Here is a 16,510-nt window from a genome sequence, read left to right as displayed (position 1 = left end):
GAGATAGCTCAGCTTCCAGCCAACATTAGGAAAGCTGTTAAAAGATATACTGAAGTTGTTAAAACAACAAATATATACATTAGATTCCATTCAGCAACAATGGAATGGGATCCTGTCCTTGAATATATGCATCCATCGTTCCATGTGATCAAAATGGGACTAACAAATCAACATTTTTTACCAGCCAATCAAAAGGTTGTTAAAAATGGATATCAAGATATTCTTAACATGATGCCCTATAGAAGAGCAAAAGGATATAAAGAGATATTTGAACATGTAACTCAGATAATTACTGAGAAAGAAAAAATATGGGTTTATCAATCTGAAGATCGTATTATCTATTCCAATGCAAGGATGGATACCAAAAAAGAAGATATTTGTTATCTCGACCATTTATTATCAGCAATTATATCCAACCAAGTGCATGGATCAGAGGATATGGCTAAAGAATTATGCAAATTACTTTGGAATTACAGTGATCACCATTGTGAATATTGTGTTGTTGAAGATATGAGTCAAGCATCCCTTAATAATGAAGAATTCCCTGTAAAATTCTTTGATTCAAAAATGGAGAAGTGATGGTGACTAAAGTAGCCCTTTATCACTACTTTAATAAAGAAATTTATTAAAGAAAAACCGTGGCTACTAGAAGACAGAAGATAATACAAGAAAAGTCTCTATAATTGTAACTACTCCTCACCACCATTTACAAGTGGCAGACAAATTCAAAAGATAAGGTATCTAATTTCAAAAGAAGTGGTCCACCCAATAAGAAGACAATGAAGAATTCGGTGGAGATAAGATGGCCTAGCTACCCAACAAAGAAAAAAGGAAGACACCTGTCCAAGATAAGATTCCAAAATCTCCTATAAAAGGGGGCATGAAGGAAGGAGAAAATCATCTCGAAATACCTTGAAATAATTTCTCTTAAACACATTTGAGGGAAACCTTTTGTAATCTGTATACACTACTTGTATTCAGAAAAATATTAGATAGCTTGAAGATAGGAAAGCGTGTAATAAGGTAATCACTTATGGAGTTCTAAACTTCATAAGGTGAGTACCAAAGGTATGTAAATATAGTTTGTAAGCATGTACAATTTCAGTTTATGAATATTAAAGTAAAGTTTGTCATGTTCAACAAAACTTTTATAAAAGGATTTCGTTAAGTTTCTCATGATTCCTCGGCAGTACAGATAGAGATTTTAAAAGATTTTCAAAATAATGATTTTGAATGGATGTTAGCCATGCCAAAGTACCCGTATTTGATGAATGGCTAGGGGAAAAGGCAGTTTTCTAACAAAAATTTGTAGCACCTTGTGTGTGAGTTATCTTTTAAAATTTCGTTCCAAGTAGGGACTTGATTCTGAAAAGAGTTTGGATAGAGGTGAAAACAGAGACTCTGGATACTGTGAGATAGCGTCTGTGGAAACACGGCTAGTTCTCTAGAGTGAGAAATGCAACCTTAATTGAAAAGCCTTTTTGCGGAAGCAGTTGTGGACCCAAATGATTTCAAAAACATTTTAAATCTTTACTTGATTCAGAAGATTGATTAAGTACATGCAAAGCATCTATAAGAGCATACTGGAGGGAAAGCCTGTTTATTTCCAATTGATTACTGTAAGTTATTCATTTATTTTTACATGCTTATGCTTTAATTATTTTCATGAACAATTCACAAGCATCCACTTCCACTACTAATGATGGTAATAATCTTATTTTATTTCTAGATGAAAAAGATGTTTCGTTCTTACTTAAACTAGATAAAAAATCTGATGATATATTTCCTGTTGGTAGAGAAAAAATAGAAGAAATATACAGAGATATAGATTATAATTGTAGAAATAATATAGGATTTGATCCTGTCGGAACTAGCAGAGAAATAAGAAAAGTAGAAGATATTATAACTAAACATACAAATATACAAGAAGAAATCTCAGAAGGATTATTTAAAGGATACATAACCAAGAAAAGTCAACCTATAATCTTTGAAAAATTATTAAAATATAAAGAATATTTAAAAGTGTTCAAAAGATTGAAAAATATTGATATAGGACCTGATTGATAAATCCTTAAAGATATAAGATAGATCTTGCAAATAATTTCATTAAGGGCAACATAGTACTTTTAATAGGAAAGGCTATTGTGGAAAATAGGAAGAATTTTCCAGCCATTCTCAAAGTTATCCCTGGTTACAGGCCATGTATCAAACAAAAAATTGGAAGTGGGAGAGATAAAAGTGAACCAAAATGCCAAGAGATTTTGAAAACAATATTTTAACTGAAAGCTAATTTTTTCATCAGTCTCAGTTGCCGAAATTACTATTGATCCCTAAATGACGCTTTTACTGTTGATAATCTTTAAAAAAAAAAAAACCCCAAGTTATTTTAAATTTCTCATCAATAAATATTTTGCCACGTTAATACCTATCTATATATATCTTGTACACTCGGATAAAATTTTTTAGAACACCAAGATCCACAGACTAAGAAAATGGTTATTGACAATGGGAACTTCGATAGTTAAGTCAGTAGTATTTACAAGTTATATGGGGAAATGGGTTTGGGAGAAACAAATTAGATATTTGACTAGAGTGTTATTGATGCATACATTTTTTGTTACTTGGGTGAGACAATTTATAGGAGAAGGGTTGTTAAACCAATTTGCCACTTCCAACCGATAATTGGCTATTATATAAGCGTTGACCTTGCCCTATGTTGGACCTTGGCTTTGGTCAAGTACGCTCAACTTAATCAAATCAATAAAGTTCTTTTCTAAATTAGAGATGAATATGTTGTTGAAGCGAAAGTTTGGAACGTCAGATACCCTCACTCAACATGGCTTATTTTCTGAGGACCTATGTGGCCTTCGTTGCATCTTGTGCTTGCTTCACAACTTTTGAGGTGTAATAATTTCAATTAACTGAAGGATGAGTGATCCATTTTCTCCTAAATCGGTGCTCAATACCGATAGTGCTATATAGAAATGCTTTAATTTAATTATGAGGAAAAGTATAATCACTTGCCAACTATTAATATGGGCTCTTCATGGTAAGGTGAACATGTAGCTCGCGGAGGTCAAATTATGCCCCTATTTGGTGTAAATTAGAATTTGATAAAAGATTTTAATCAAAGTCATTAATTTTAACCATAAATTTTTGGAGATACATAGCTTTTCAATCTTATATTTCATCAATTTTTATTAAAATCTACTAAAAATATGATTTAAATCTACTCCAAATTGGGGTTATATGCATTACAATAATTCAATTAACTATTACTCAAAAATTAATAAAATGAATGTAAAAAGTACTTGCGTGATATACGATTCATCAAAATAGACATAAAGTTAAATAAAAATACTATGGTATGTACCATTTGATACCCGGTAAAACATATCAAAACCTAGTAAATGATTATAGATTATTTACCGATAACTATGGCTATTGGAAATTACCTATTGCTGTTGATTGCTAGAAATAATGTCACGATATTTATTAGTGATTTCTAAGGACTTTTTACTCCTTCCAGAAAAACATTTGATAGGACTTTCACCAACAAAATCCATTTGTCAATTTCATTTTTTACTGACTAAAAAGGTGAATTTCTCAACAACGAAATTTAACTTAGATAGTTGAAAGCATGATAATACTATGATATTTTTCGATCATTAACTTTTATTTTCTATATTTATGGGTTTTACTATAATTCACTTGATCCCTAACCTTCAACTAACCGCCAAATAACCTCGATACGCCATACATAGGAAAAGCGGAAAACCAACCACGTTCTAGACCTGAAAATTGGGAAAAATAATGGCACAACGTGATTCATGTACCACAAACAAAAGGCTTGTTTAACTGTTTTAAGGACAAAATTGAATATAATGAAAACGACAAGCAACCAACCGGCTCATTTAGACAAGCTTGAGCCGCTTTATAGATTTCCAACCCCTATCTTCTCGACCAATTCTAGAGTAAATATTCATTTTGTCCTTAAAGTTGCATCTTAATTCTAAGTTGGTCTTTAAAGTTTATTTTGTTTGAGCTCAGTCAATAAAGTTTCTTTACAGTTCCAATCCGATCTATGTGCTAGTGTGATTAGCTTCAAATCTACGTGTATCATGTTAGCGCCACTATGTCACTAATCCTATTGGCACCAAGGTTTGATCATGCTAAAACGAGATGACGAAACCCCGGAGCCCGTTTTGGTAAACTTCATATCTTAAAGTAGATTTGAATAAGGCGTGAAATTGATTGGAAGCAAAATTGGTTCCATCACACCGTGAATGCTTTTTTAGCACGACATGGTCATGGAATTAATCGTTCCATTAGTGCACAATGGTTGTAATAGGGTGCGGTAGGATGTGATTGTTTTAGATATAGTTTCATGTATGTCTTATATGTTTTATCTTCATCGTCCTCCTCACATGTTGGTGCTATTCATTTTTTTTAAATGAAAGCCTAACACGTATACAATTCTTAATTTGATGATAAAGAGTTCGCTTGTTACACGAGATTCAACACATCTAACAAATTTATTGTATATTTCTCTTTGATCATGGGCTAGTCCGAGGGTGCTTGACAAGGACGATCGATCTTCTATACACTAGTGCTTGAAAATCTTGGGGCATAAGACTACACCCTCCTCAACTTTATTAACCAGACACAAATTCTGAGCAGTCTCTTCCGGTTGAATAGTGTCCGACTTTCACATTTTGGTAACTCTATAGGAGTTATGTTTAATCTTGAATGAGATGAACCATACTGTTTGGATGGCAAAGGGCATAGATGCCAAATAAAAAAATGGGATAAATGTATATTTTTTGCCTTCTCTAATACAATGTTAAATCACTTGATCTAAAATTTTAAGCATTTAGATATGATCACAGTGCATATCTTTTAGATCTTATCTTCAATACAGAGATCAGATTGGAAATTGTCATTGGTTTAGAAGAAAATAAATTTTAAGAACCATATTGAAATTTTACTATAACTTTAGGGACCAAATCTGTAATTAAACGTACTATATTAATTATGTCCAAAACGAATCATTTGACAGAAGATAAAGCAGTTTAAAGACAACAAGGAATTAATCAGTGGACAGTTATTGCATTAACAGAAGAAAAGCTAAACACGTACGATATTAGGATTCAGATTCTGCCAGATCAAACGCCAAGAAGTACTTGAACACGCAGAGCGCACAACTCCAAATCCAAATCATTACTAATTAAATTAGAGCTTCTATTTTCAAAGAATTTTGAGAAAAATCCCAACAAGTTTCCTGCAAACATGTATACAACAGCATCATCAGTTAAGAAGATGAAGAACAAGATAAAATTTAGCGACGAACAAATTCGGTCGCTACAGACGATCTTTGATTCTGAAACAAAAATCGAGCCGAAGAAGAAGGTCCAGCTTGCAAGAGAGTTGGGATTAAAGCCTCGACAGGTTGCAATATGGTTTCAGAATAAGAGAGCCCGACGGAAGACGAAGAAACTCGAGAGAGATTACAGCATACTAATGGCTAATTACAATAATCTTGCTTCAAGATTCGACGTCTTGAAGAAAGAGAAGCAGTCCTTGCTTATACAAGTAACTATTCGATTTTACTCTCCTTCTTCAAGGACATGTTTAGTGCATAGTACAGGAAAGTTTGATCGTTCCTTTAGTACTTCCAATCTAGCAGGCTAACTGCGTCTGCCTCCCTTACGGGACAATACTTTCTAGCTTACCTTACAAAACAAGCTAGTTCATTGATTTGTATGGAGCAGCTAACAATCATTTCCAATGATAAATGAGAATACTCCATCTTGATTTTCTTCATTCATTTGTTGTTGAATTAAGCAGTATTGAGTTCTTAAGAAGTATATGAGAGGATTATTTCAAACCCTTACACGTTGGAATGGAAGTTTTCCTTAACATGGTCCGTAAAAGTGTGACGTGTTTGACAATACTAATATCTTCGGATGCAACTGCTTGTTTGAGCTTTAGACGATCTAGATTCCTGTATGAACGTTAGATGAACTAAATGCTTGTTTGAGATTTTTGGTCATGATATCATATTGGTTATTGACTTATTATATTCATGTTTAACCGAACTTAACCCTTAACAAGCGGCATGGGATGATGCATTATTCATAATGAACATGGCTTTTAACAAAGTGATTTTGAACAGTTACAGAAGCTGAAGGAAATTGAAGAGAAGGCTGGAAACAGCAGCAATGGTGGAGAATCAACCATTGCCAATGGAGAAAATATCAAAAGTGAAGTTGAAGCAGCAGAACTGAAGCCATACCTATCAGGAAAACATGTTTTTTCAGTCGATGAAAACAGCATGAGATCTGCAGCAGATTATTTGAACTGAATGGATGAAGAAACTGAGCTTCTGAAGATAGTGGAAGCTGTTGATAGTGTTAGAGAGATGGCTGACAAAGGAGAACGGATCAATGGTCAATAACATATTTTCAAGATTCTGCAGATTGTTTTCATTTAGTTGAATTAGTTCAAAATCTGAGATAAGGTTGTAATCTTTAGTTATTGTTGTTTATATCACTTGGTATACTCCTTTATTTACTTAATTCAGTTACTTGTAAAATCCTATAAATAGATATCAGCACCAACAAATGGAAGGAAGCCATTCTTCAAAAGTTTGCTTTTACTTTCTTACATGGTATCAGATTGAGTATAGGCACACGCCTGATTCTGGTCACAGCTTCCGCACCACGTATTCAACAACATACACATCATCAAATATGGCTTCTCCTGACTCCAATTCCCACCCTGTCATCCATAAACTTGAAGGACAAAAATACTTGCCATGGAGTATTCGATTTCAAGTTTTTTCTCCAGAGTCAAGATTTTATTGACATAATCGATGGCTCAGAGATAAGTCCATCCAAAACCTTAGCCGATGGATCTCCAAATCCTGCCTACACATTGTAGTTCAAGAAAGACAACTGTGTTTTAAGCTGGTTGCTAGCATCAATTTCAGAGAAATTTGTCCTCTAATATTTATAGTTTGAAGACTTCCAAACAGGTCTAAGACTCTCTTCAAACACGCTTCTCCTCCTCATCACGATCCCGTATTGCACTCCTGAAAAGACAACTCCAAAACGATCATCCAAGGCAATAAATCTGTGCAGAATTTTTTGAAGAGGCAAAGCACCTTGCTCATCAACTTACAGCAGCAGGAAAGCCTGTCGATGATCAGGACTTTGTCAGCTTTTTGATTGGTGGCCTACGGGCCTCTTATTCCCTTCATTACATCTTATAATAAAGCCTGTCGATGATCAAGACTTTGTCAGCTTTTTGATTGGTGGCCTACGAGCCTCTTACTCCCTTCATTACGTCTTATAATTTTGCTTGCAGGGGCAAAGATTTTACAATTGATGACTTTCAATAAGAACTTCTAAGCTTTGAAACTCTTGTTGAGGCTCCAATTCATGTCCAACCAAGCTATTTTGCATTTTCAGCTAGAACTTCAGAACCTTAATATCAAAAGAAATCTAAACCTCAAGGAGGTTCTCGTTAATACCTGCAGCGGGCTTCTTCTTCCAGCCACCCTCGTGCACATTCACATCTGCAAATCATCACTCCCCATTAAATAGTGAAAAACCTATCTGCCATGTGATAATCTAGGTCACACAGCTTTGGATTGCTATCAGTACTATAACTTTTCTTTCCAAGGTCGAATACCACCCTCTGAGTTGGCAGCGATGTCTGCTGAAGCCGATAACTCGTATGAACAGCAAACCTGGTACGCCGACATTGGTGCCATTGCTCACATTTACTGCTGTTGGGCATGTTTGGTAATTGATGCCCAAACCCCCTAGGCTATGATGAAAAATCGAGACCCGTTTTAACTTCATAGGCTATAAGCCCAAGATTGAAGAATTAAGTCCATATCACAATTGAAGTAGCCAATTATGTTGGCTATTTAGAGGTAATCAGCCCATTGGGCCGAATGCTCAATATTCAACTTAGGGGTAATTTGAAAATCACAAAAAAGATCGATAAATATAATCATTATCTTTCTTTATTCACTTTATCTCATCTTGAGCTCTATCTTTTAGTTAACGTAATCTTGCAGTTTTTTATTAATCGTAATCTTGCAAGATTTTTGGGGAGTTCGTTTTCCCCTATGAGCCTATAAATTGGAAACTTTCCTCTTCATTTTACGCACCCAAAAGCAAGAGAAAAACTCTTCCTGCTTAGTGCAAAAACAAATCTTCATCTGCCTTCTTGTGAATTTGTCTTTGTGACTGATAATAACCTTCAAATTGGAGATACCTTTGTGGTGTGGATCAAGTTTCTGAGCCTAATAAAAAGGGAAAAATCTTTATTCAATTTTCAGATTTTTGGTTATGATTTTCTTGAAATAATTCTTTGCAAATCCTTCATTAATTGATGCTTTTGGTTGATTTGTAGGTGGGTTTGCTTCATAATTGGTATTAGAGCTGGTGGTGGTGAAAATCCGACAAAAATCAGAAGAAATGGACTACCCAGTTTTTTTGCACAAAAACTGCACCTACAAACACGATTTTCCGACAATCCAGAAGTTCATTGGTGAAATGGAGATCGAGGTTGAGACGTGCAGGTGGAAGCGCCGCTGGGTGTGTGGCGCGTGGCGACGGCGCATGGCAACTTCGACAGCGACGTCGAATTTCGAGGAGTTGTCTTCAGGCAGTTTGTTCCTCACATTACTGCTGACATTTTTCGTGTTGGAAGTTTTTTGTTTCAAGTTACATAGAAAAAGTTAGACGATTTTACCCTTGGTGGATCAACGGTCGAAATTGCCACATATTTAATGAATTACTTTAGGCCAAAATTGCGGCTCTAAAGCAGTAAATTCACATCTCTCGTAATTTACGGATTCAGACAAGTCTACTCAAATAAAATGGTTGAAACTTTACATTATCGCACAATAGATCATCATGTGGGTGATCATTAGGATTGAGGGTTGTTGTTGCTTGACAATCATTGCTTGTTGATAGAATCTAGGATTACTTTCCATTATCTAATTAATTTTCTAAGTGAAATTTTTTATTCGTCATGACATTAATTTGTTGAACGTCATTGTGTTATCTCGTATAATTGACTTGTACCCAGACTCGTTTTCTAGTTCTTCTCTTGATCTAAGAACTCGATTCTCACAAAACCTTGGGGTTCTAGAGTAGCGTATTATTGTGAAACCATAGGAATCTTGTTACTCCGTGTAATCTATGTGTGACTTTTACATATCTGAATTTGTGTTCTGTGCATTTTTTGGTAAAATGTCGACACATCACTTTGAGTTGGGTATCTTTAATGATAAAAGAAATTTTTCAATTTGGCAACAAAAAATAAAAGATATTCTTGTTCAACAAAAAATTTTCAAAGCTATTGATGACTCTTTTCCAAAAAACTTTACTAATGAAGAAAAAGAGAATATAGATGAATTGGCATATACTTCTATAATATTACACCTGTCTATTGCGGTATAAAGAAAAGTTGGTAAATTAAAATCATCTCAAGAACTTTGGGAAAAATTGGAGGAACTTTATGTGTTTAAGTCAACTCCAAACAAACTTTTTCTACTTGAAAGCTTTTTTAACTTCAAAATCAATTCTTCAAAAGATTTGGATGACAATTTGGATGTTTTTAATAAACTCGTACAAGATATTACTAACTGTGGTGAAAAGGTATTTGAAGAATATAAGACAATAATTTTGTTGAATGCTATCGCTGAAACTTATAGAGAAGTTAAAAATGCTATTAAATACGGGAGATATACTTTAACACCTGAAATTGTCATAGACTCGTTAAGAAGTAAAGAAATGAAAATGCGAGCCGAGAGAGTCGAGAGAAAAAATGATAATGTTCATATGATGAGAGGTAGGTCTCAATCTAGGATTCGTGATAACCAAAGTGGATACGCGTCTAGTAGTAAAAGAAAAGTAGAAGTTTATCTAGATCAAAAAGTAAAACTAAAGGTAGAAAGTGCTATGGGTGAGGTAAAACTAGATATTTCATTAAAGATTGTTATGTTGAGAAAAACAAACAAAAAGAAAAGGTTCACGATAAGGCAGATGATATTACTTCTTCTGATGAATTTTGTGAAATATATGTGTTATTAAACTCAGAATCTACTAAAGTAAATTTGACTGTGAAATCACATTTAAATGAATGGATACTTGATTCTGGTGCATCATTTCATATTTTATCACATAAAGACTAGTTTGAAAATATGCAAGAATATGAAAGTGGTCATACTATTTTGTGCAATAATCATACATATAAAATCGTTGGCATTGGTGATATCTAAAATTTGAAACTGGTTATGTGCTTAAATTACATGGAGTCAGATATATTCTTGAAATGGCTATGAATCTTATTTCAGTAGGAGCATTAGAAATTGATGGTTTTACTGGTAAAATTGAAAACAACATGCTTAAAATGATTAAGGGTGCTATTGTCACATGTAAAAGTACTAAAAGAAACGGTATTTATGTGACCACTACTGAAATTGTTAAAAATTCAACTTTCTCTATAAATTTGACCAACACTAATGACACACACAAGTGGCATAATAGATTAGCTCACATAAATACTAAATGACTTAAACTGCTAAATGATAAAGGTGTATTTGGAAAAAAAATGTGTGTCTAATATGCCTTTTTGTGATCACTGTATACTTGGTAAACATTATAGGTCATCTTTTTCATCTGGTATGCATAAAACTACTAAAGTCTTGGAATATATTCATACTGATTTATGGGGGCCTGCTACTAATCCTACAATGGGTGGTAATAGATATTTTATGTTCATAATTGATTATCACTCTTGCAAGGTGTGTGTTTATCTGTTATAAGATAAAACTGAAACCTTTAAAATTTTCAAAATATGGAATTTGCAAGTTGAAATTCAAATTGGCAAAAAGATAAAATATCTAAGAACCGATAACGTCCTCTAGTTTTGTAATAATGTTTTTGATGATTTGTGTGAAAAATATGGAATTACTAGACATAAAATTGTTCCTTATATACCTCAACCTAAAGGTTTTGAAAATAAACAAAAACCTGATCATTTGTGTTTTCTTAAACTCTCTTTGTATGGTTTAAAACAATCTCCTAGACAATGGTACAAATGTTTTGATTCGTTTGTTAAAATAATTGGTTTTAAAGGAGTGAATTTGATCATTGCTTGTACTATCAAGGTAATGCAAACAATAATAATTATGTGTTTATGTTGCTATACGTTGACGATATGCTTTTGATTGGTCCCAACTTGAAGTTATTAAATGATGTAAAAACTACTTTAAATAATGAATTTGATATGAAAGACCTAGGTAATACTAAAGAATCTTAGGCATGGAAATTCAAAGAGATGGGTTTAATTCAATTTTATTTCTGCATCAGGCTCCATATATCATGAAAATTTTGAAGAAATTTGGCTTGAATGAATGTAAACCCGTTACATTACCTTTAGCTAATCACTTTGTATTATTTAAAGAACAATCACCTGCTAATGAAAAGGAAGAAGAATATATAAAACGAACTCCATATACAAATGACATTAGTTCTGTGATGTTTCTAATTGTGTGTACTACATCTGACTTAGCCTTTACTATTAGTACACTTAGCAGATATATGTCCAACCCGGGTCCCAAACATTGAAAGGAACATGCAATGTTGGCTTAATATATAAGTTTAGTACTGAAAGAATAAAATTGAAAGGTTTTACTGATGCTAACTATGCTGGTAATAGAGATAATAGGAAATTTACATTTTCCTACATGTTTACTTTGTGCAATTCATGTGTTAATTGAAAATCACAACTTCAACATGTTGTTGCATTATCCACTACTGAATCAGAATACATTGCTGCTACTGAAGCCTTTAAAGAATCTTTGTGGTTTAAAGATGTATTAAATGAACTTGGTATTTTTAAGGACAATGTGACAATATATTCTGATAATCAATCTGTTATTCACCTATGCAAAAATTCTGTCTTTCATAAACGTACTAAACATATACATGTTAGATTGCATTTTATTAGAGATATGGTTTCTCGGGAATTGGTAAAACTTGATAAAGTCCTTTCTAAATATAATCCTGCAGATATGAAAACTAAAGTGCTCCCATTGGTAAAGTTTAGAATCTGCCTTGATCTTCTAAACATCAATACAAACTAGTAAGTCTCTTTTCTTAAGCTATTTGTTATCTTATCTGACTTGCAGGATGATTTGACATCAAGATGGAAGTTGTTTGACATATTTGGTACGTGATGCCCAAATCCCCTAGGCTATGATAAAAATCGAGATCCGTTTTAACTTCATAGGCTATAAGGTCAGAATTGGAGAAGTAAATCCACATCATAATTGAAGTAGCACAATTATGTTGGATATTTAGAGGTAAGCAGCCCATTCGGCTAGATGCTCAATATCCAACTTGGAGGCAATTTTAAAATCATAAGAAAAATAGATAAATATAATCATTATCTTTCTTTAACCACTTTATCTCGTCTTGAGCTCTATCTTTTACTTAACATAATCTTGCAGTTTTTTATTCATCCAAATCTTGCAAGATTTCTGGGAAATGCGTTCTCCCCTATGAGCCTATAAATTTGAGAATTTCCTCTTCATTTTACACACCCCAAAACAAGAGAAAATCTCTTCCTGCTTAGTGCAAAAACAAATCATCTTCTGCCTTTTTTGTGAATTTGTCTTTGTGATAAATAATAGCCTTTAAATTGGAGATACCTTTGTGGTGTGGATCGAGTATCTGAACCTAATAAAAAAGGGGAAATCGTTCTTCCATTTTCAGATTTTTTGTTTTGATTTTCTTGAAATAATTCTTTGCAAATCCTTCGTTAATTGATTCTTTTTGTTTATTTGTAGGTGGGTTTGCTTCATAACTGTTAATGTTGTAAATCTGACACACGGCCATATGATGGTCCTGACACTGTCTTAAGTTGGCAATGGTTCAGGTTTGGTCATTGACAACATTGGTTCACCCTTCTTAAACACAACTCATTCTTCCTTTAACGTTAACAAAATTTTACATTGTCCCAATGCTTCCACCAACCTTTTATCTATTAATAGATTTTGCCTTGATAATGATTGTTATTTTATGCTTAATGGAAGTGATTTTGTGTGAAGGAGAACAAGACCGGCAGTTGCTACTTCACTGACTGGTTGAGGTTGGTCTCTATCTAATCACTAGAAACAAAAGCTCTATCAATAAATTCTATTGTTTCACAACCAAATTAGGGGCAAAGATGAAGGAACAATGGCATAATCGTCTTGGACATCCTTCCACGTCCATCTCCAATTATATATTTCATTACTTGCAAAAAAAAAAGACACTAACAAGCAACCAAGCGTCTGTAGTTCCTGTCCAATGGGAAAAACTAAACACTTATCCTTTAGTGACTCCACTAGAAATCAACAAGACCATTAGGCCTTGATTTACACTGATGCTTGGTTATCTCCTGTAACCTCAGTTGGTGGCTGCTGCTTTTATGTTTTATTTGCTGATGATTTTAGTCGTTTTACATGGATGTATCCCATGCATTTTATATATGATGTGTTCCTTATTTTCCAAAAATACAAAGCTCTTGTTGAAAATTTATTTGCTTGCACTATTCAAAAATTATAATCTGATAATCGATATGAATATTTATTAAATGAGTTTCAAGAATTTTTGGCAAAACATTGGATTTTCTATCGTCTAACGCGTCCTCACACTTCTCCACAAAACGACATTGCCAAAAGAAAACATCGTCATATACAAGAAACGGGTTTAACACTTATGGCAAATGCCCATCTACCAAATTGTTACTGGGGAGAAGGCTTCTTAACATTAGTATATCTCATAGACCAATTGCCTATCAAAGTTCTCAACAATTTGTTTCCACATTTTGTTCTTTACAAAACTATGTCAACTTATTCAAATTTTAGAGTCTTTTGTTGTGAATGTTATCCTTTTCTTAGGCCATATGAAAATAATAAATTAGCATTTAGGAGTAAACAATGTGTGTTTATAGGATATCCAAGTCAACAAAAAGGTTACCGCTGTTTAGACTTGGACACAGATTGAGTCTTTGTCACGAGACATGTGGTATTTGATGATTAAATCCTCTCCCACTCCCACAAGTCTCCAGTTGTCAGGTATGACTTCCCTACCAATTTTCCTTCTTGCTTCTTCTAATGTGCAAAGGTCTAGTCATGATTCAATTCAAGAATGTTTACACACTGAACCAAACTCATCACATGCTGAAAGCCACCCAATGGTCCAATCACACGTCTCTCTGTCTATTCCTCATACAACGTTATTTCCCACACCACACGCCTTCCAAATTGATCCAATTGAAGAGTCTTCTAATTCTGAACATTTACCCCCTTTAGAGAAGCAATCATGACCACTCATCGAGAAATCATCACACGATCTAAAATAGAAAATTCGAAACCAAAAGATTTCCCTGGTTTTAAGACCTTTTATAGTCCTTGCCACTCTTTACTTGTCTTATCTAGTGTTGTTTATGAAACTAAACCATCTTGCTTCACGAAGGCAGTGACTAAACTAGAATGGAAAGCTACAAAGAGGTGTAAATTTGACGCACTAATGGCTAATGGAACATGGTCTCTTTGTCCAAAACCAGTGAATAAAAATAAATGGGTGTACCAGATAAAAAGAAATTCAGATTGTAGTATAGAACGCTACAAAACACAGCTTGTAGAAGAGGGATTTGATCAATGCCCAGGTACTGATTATTATGAATCATTTTCTCAGTGATGAAGCCAACCACTATACGATTAGTGTTGGCCTTGGCAGTTTCTTTTAATTGTATTTGTCAACTAAATGTTTCCATTGCTTTCCTCCATGGGATTTTAGATGAAGAGGTATATATGGAACAGCCAAGAGGATGTGGATGAAAATTTTCCATATCATGTTTGTTGCTACATAAGTCACTCTATGGTCTTAAACAAGATCCAAGAGCTTTGTTTAATCGACTTTCTCAGCAACTTGTTGATTTTGGATTTATAGAATCAAAGGTTGATTATTCATTATTTACATTATGCACTAATAACTTCAAAATCTTTGTCCTAGTGTATGTAAATCATATTATTTGTAACAAGATCTAATAGACAAGCAGTTCTTGACTTCATTGATCAGTTGGAATCTAAATTTCATATTAAAGACTTAGCGAACTAAGCTATTTTCTTATCAAGCAATCAGAAATGCAGACGACTCCATTTGAGACGAGCAAAGTACATCATTGATCTCTTAGAGAGCACCAAAATGACTAGTACAAAGACTTTGCATTCTCCAACTGTATTTAGTTTTAAATTATCCTCCGTTGATAGTGCATTACTTGCTGATCCATCTGAATATCAGAGAGTTGTAAAAGCCCTTCAATATTGCACCATCTCCCGACCAAATATAGCATAATCTGTAAATCAGCTTTGCCAATTTATGCACTCTCCTCGTGAACTTCGTTGATTGGTTGTAAAAAGAGTATTAATGTACTTAAAAGGTACAGTGGACTTTGGTCATCATTACACCCTTTCTGAAATCCAATTGTATGCATATTGTGATTTCGGATTGGGAAGGTAATTCTGAAGACAGAAGAAATACCAGTGAATATGGGGTACTTCTAGGTAAAAATCTGATTTCTTCGAGTGCAAAAAAACAAGGAATGTTCTCACAATCTAGTACCGAAGCTGAATATCGAATTATGACCCTAGCTGTAGTTGAACTGTATTGGATTAGAATAGTTCTACAAGAGCTGCAGATCACTTTGCCGACAGCACCCACTTTGTGGTGTAACATAGTGGAGCTATAGCATTGGCCTCTAATCCGATCTTCCATGCTTGCACAAAGCACATTGAAGTAGATTACCATTTTGTTTAAGAAAAGGTAGTCAATCGTGCTATCCTGGTAAAATATATCTTTATGCAATATCAAGTTGTTGATATCTTTACCAAGGGACACATATCCAATCGATTTCAATTCTTAAGACACAAATTGAAGGACAACATTTCTTCCCCACAGTTTGAGAGGGGGTCATGGTCAGCCTTGAGATTTTGAGAGCCTTAGATCAATTTCGAAAGTTTATTATCATATTTCTATGCTTGTACTTTCTTACAGATAGTTCGACATTTCCTGAAGATTGGGGCCGTTTTGATTCTGAAGATTTGCAAAGCCCTCAAAACAACTAATTAGGATTTCTGGCCTTGAATAAATAGAATCATTTACCGGCATGGAGGAATTGGATAATCAAATAACCTTTCACCTGTTAATATTATATATATTATCACTTAGCATCAAATAATGCTATCTTGTAGCTCTTGCTGTCATTTTTAGAACTACAAATGCTGCCTCTATATATATATATATATATAAAGAGACACTTATTGGAGATGAAATGCATAGTAAATTGCATTGACATGGAGGAAGAGTTTTAGCGTTTTCAGTGCATTTTGCTTTTGATATTTGGCTAGCTACTTAGAAGATTTCATTTCTAGAAT

At 33.9% G+C, this 16,510-nt stretch overlaps 1 protein-coding gene across 2 annotated transcripts; it reads left to right on the top strand.

Annotated features, from left to right (window-relative positions):
• The first annotated feature begins 5,064 nt into the window (after nt 1-5,064).
• LOC111385728 (homeobox-leucine zipper protein ATHB-12-like) lies at nt 5,065-6,578 on the top strand. 2 transcript variants are annotated; one of them, XM_023010154.1, is made up of 2 exons: nt 5,065-5,592; nt 6,182-6,578. In XM_023010154.1, exons 1-2 carry the CDS (start codon nt 5,290-5,292, stop codon nt 6,362-6,364), a joined length of 486 nt encoding a protein of 161 aa, XP_022865922.1. In that variant the 5' UTR covers nt 5,065-5,289; the 3' UTR covers nt 6,365-6,578. The 2 variants fall into 2 exon arrangements, with proteins under 2 accessions (XP_022865922.1, XP_022865914.1); XM_023010146.1 differs by having other exon boundaries at nt 5,072-5,592; nt 6,176-6,578.
• Nucleotides 6,579-16,510: the final 9,932 nt, after the last annotated feature.

The sequence above is a fragment of the Olea europaea genome, chromosome 3 (genome assembly GCF_002742605.1).
Source record: "Olea europaea var. sylvestris chromosome 3, O_europaea_v1, whole genome shotgun sequence".
Classification (NCBI taxonomy): domain Eukaryota; kingdom Viridiplantae; phylum Streptophyta; class Magnoliopsida; order Lamiales; family Oleaceae; genus Olea; species Olea europaea.
This window is presented reverse-complemented; position numbering and strand designations above follow the sequence as displayed.

What these genes read in the sequence shown, in the direction of transcription:
- LOC111385728 (XM_023010146.1), top strand. Translation starts at nt 5,290, where the DNA reads ATGTATACAACAGCATCATCAGTTAAGAAGATGAAGAACAAGATAAAA. An exon ending in AGCAGTCCTTGCTTATACAA is followed by an intron (nt 5,593 to 6,175) that starts GTAACTATTCGA and finishes GATTTTGAACAG; the next exon opens with TTACAGAAGCTGAAGGAAAT.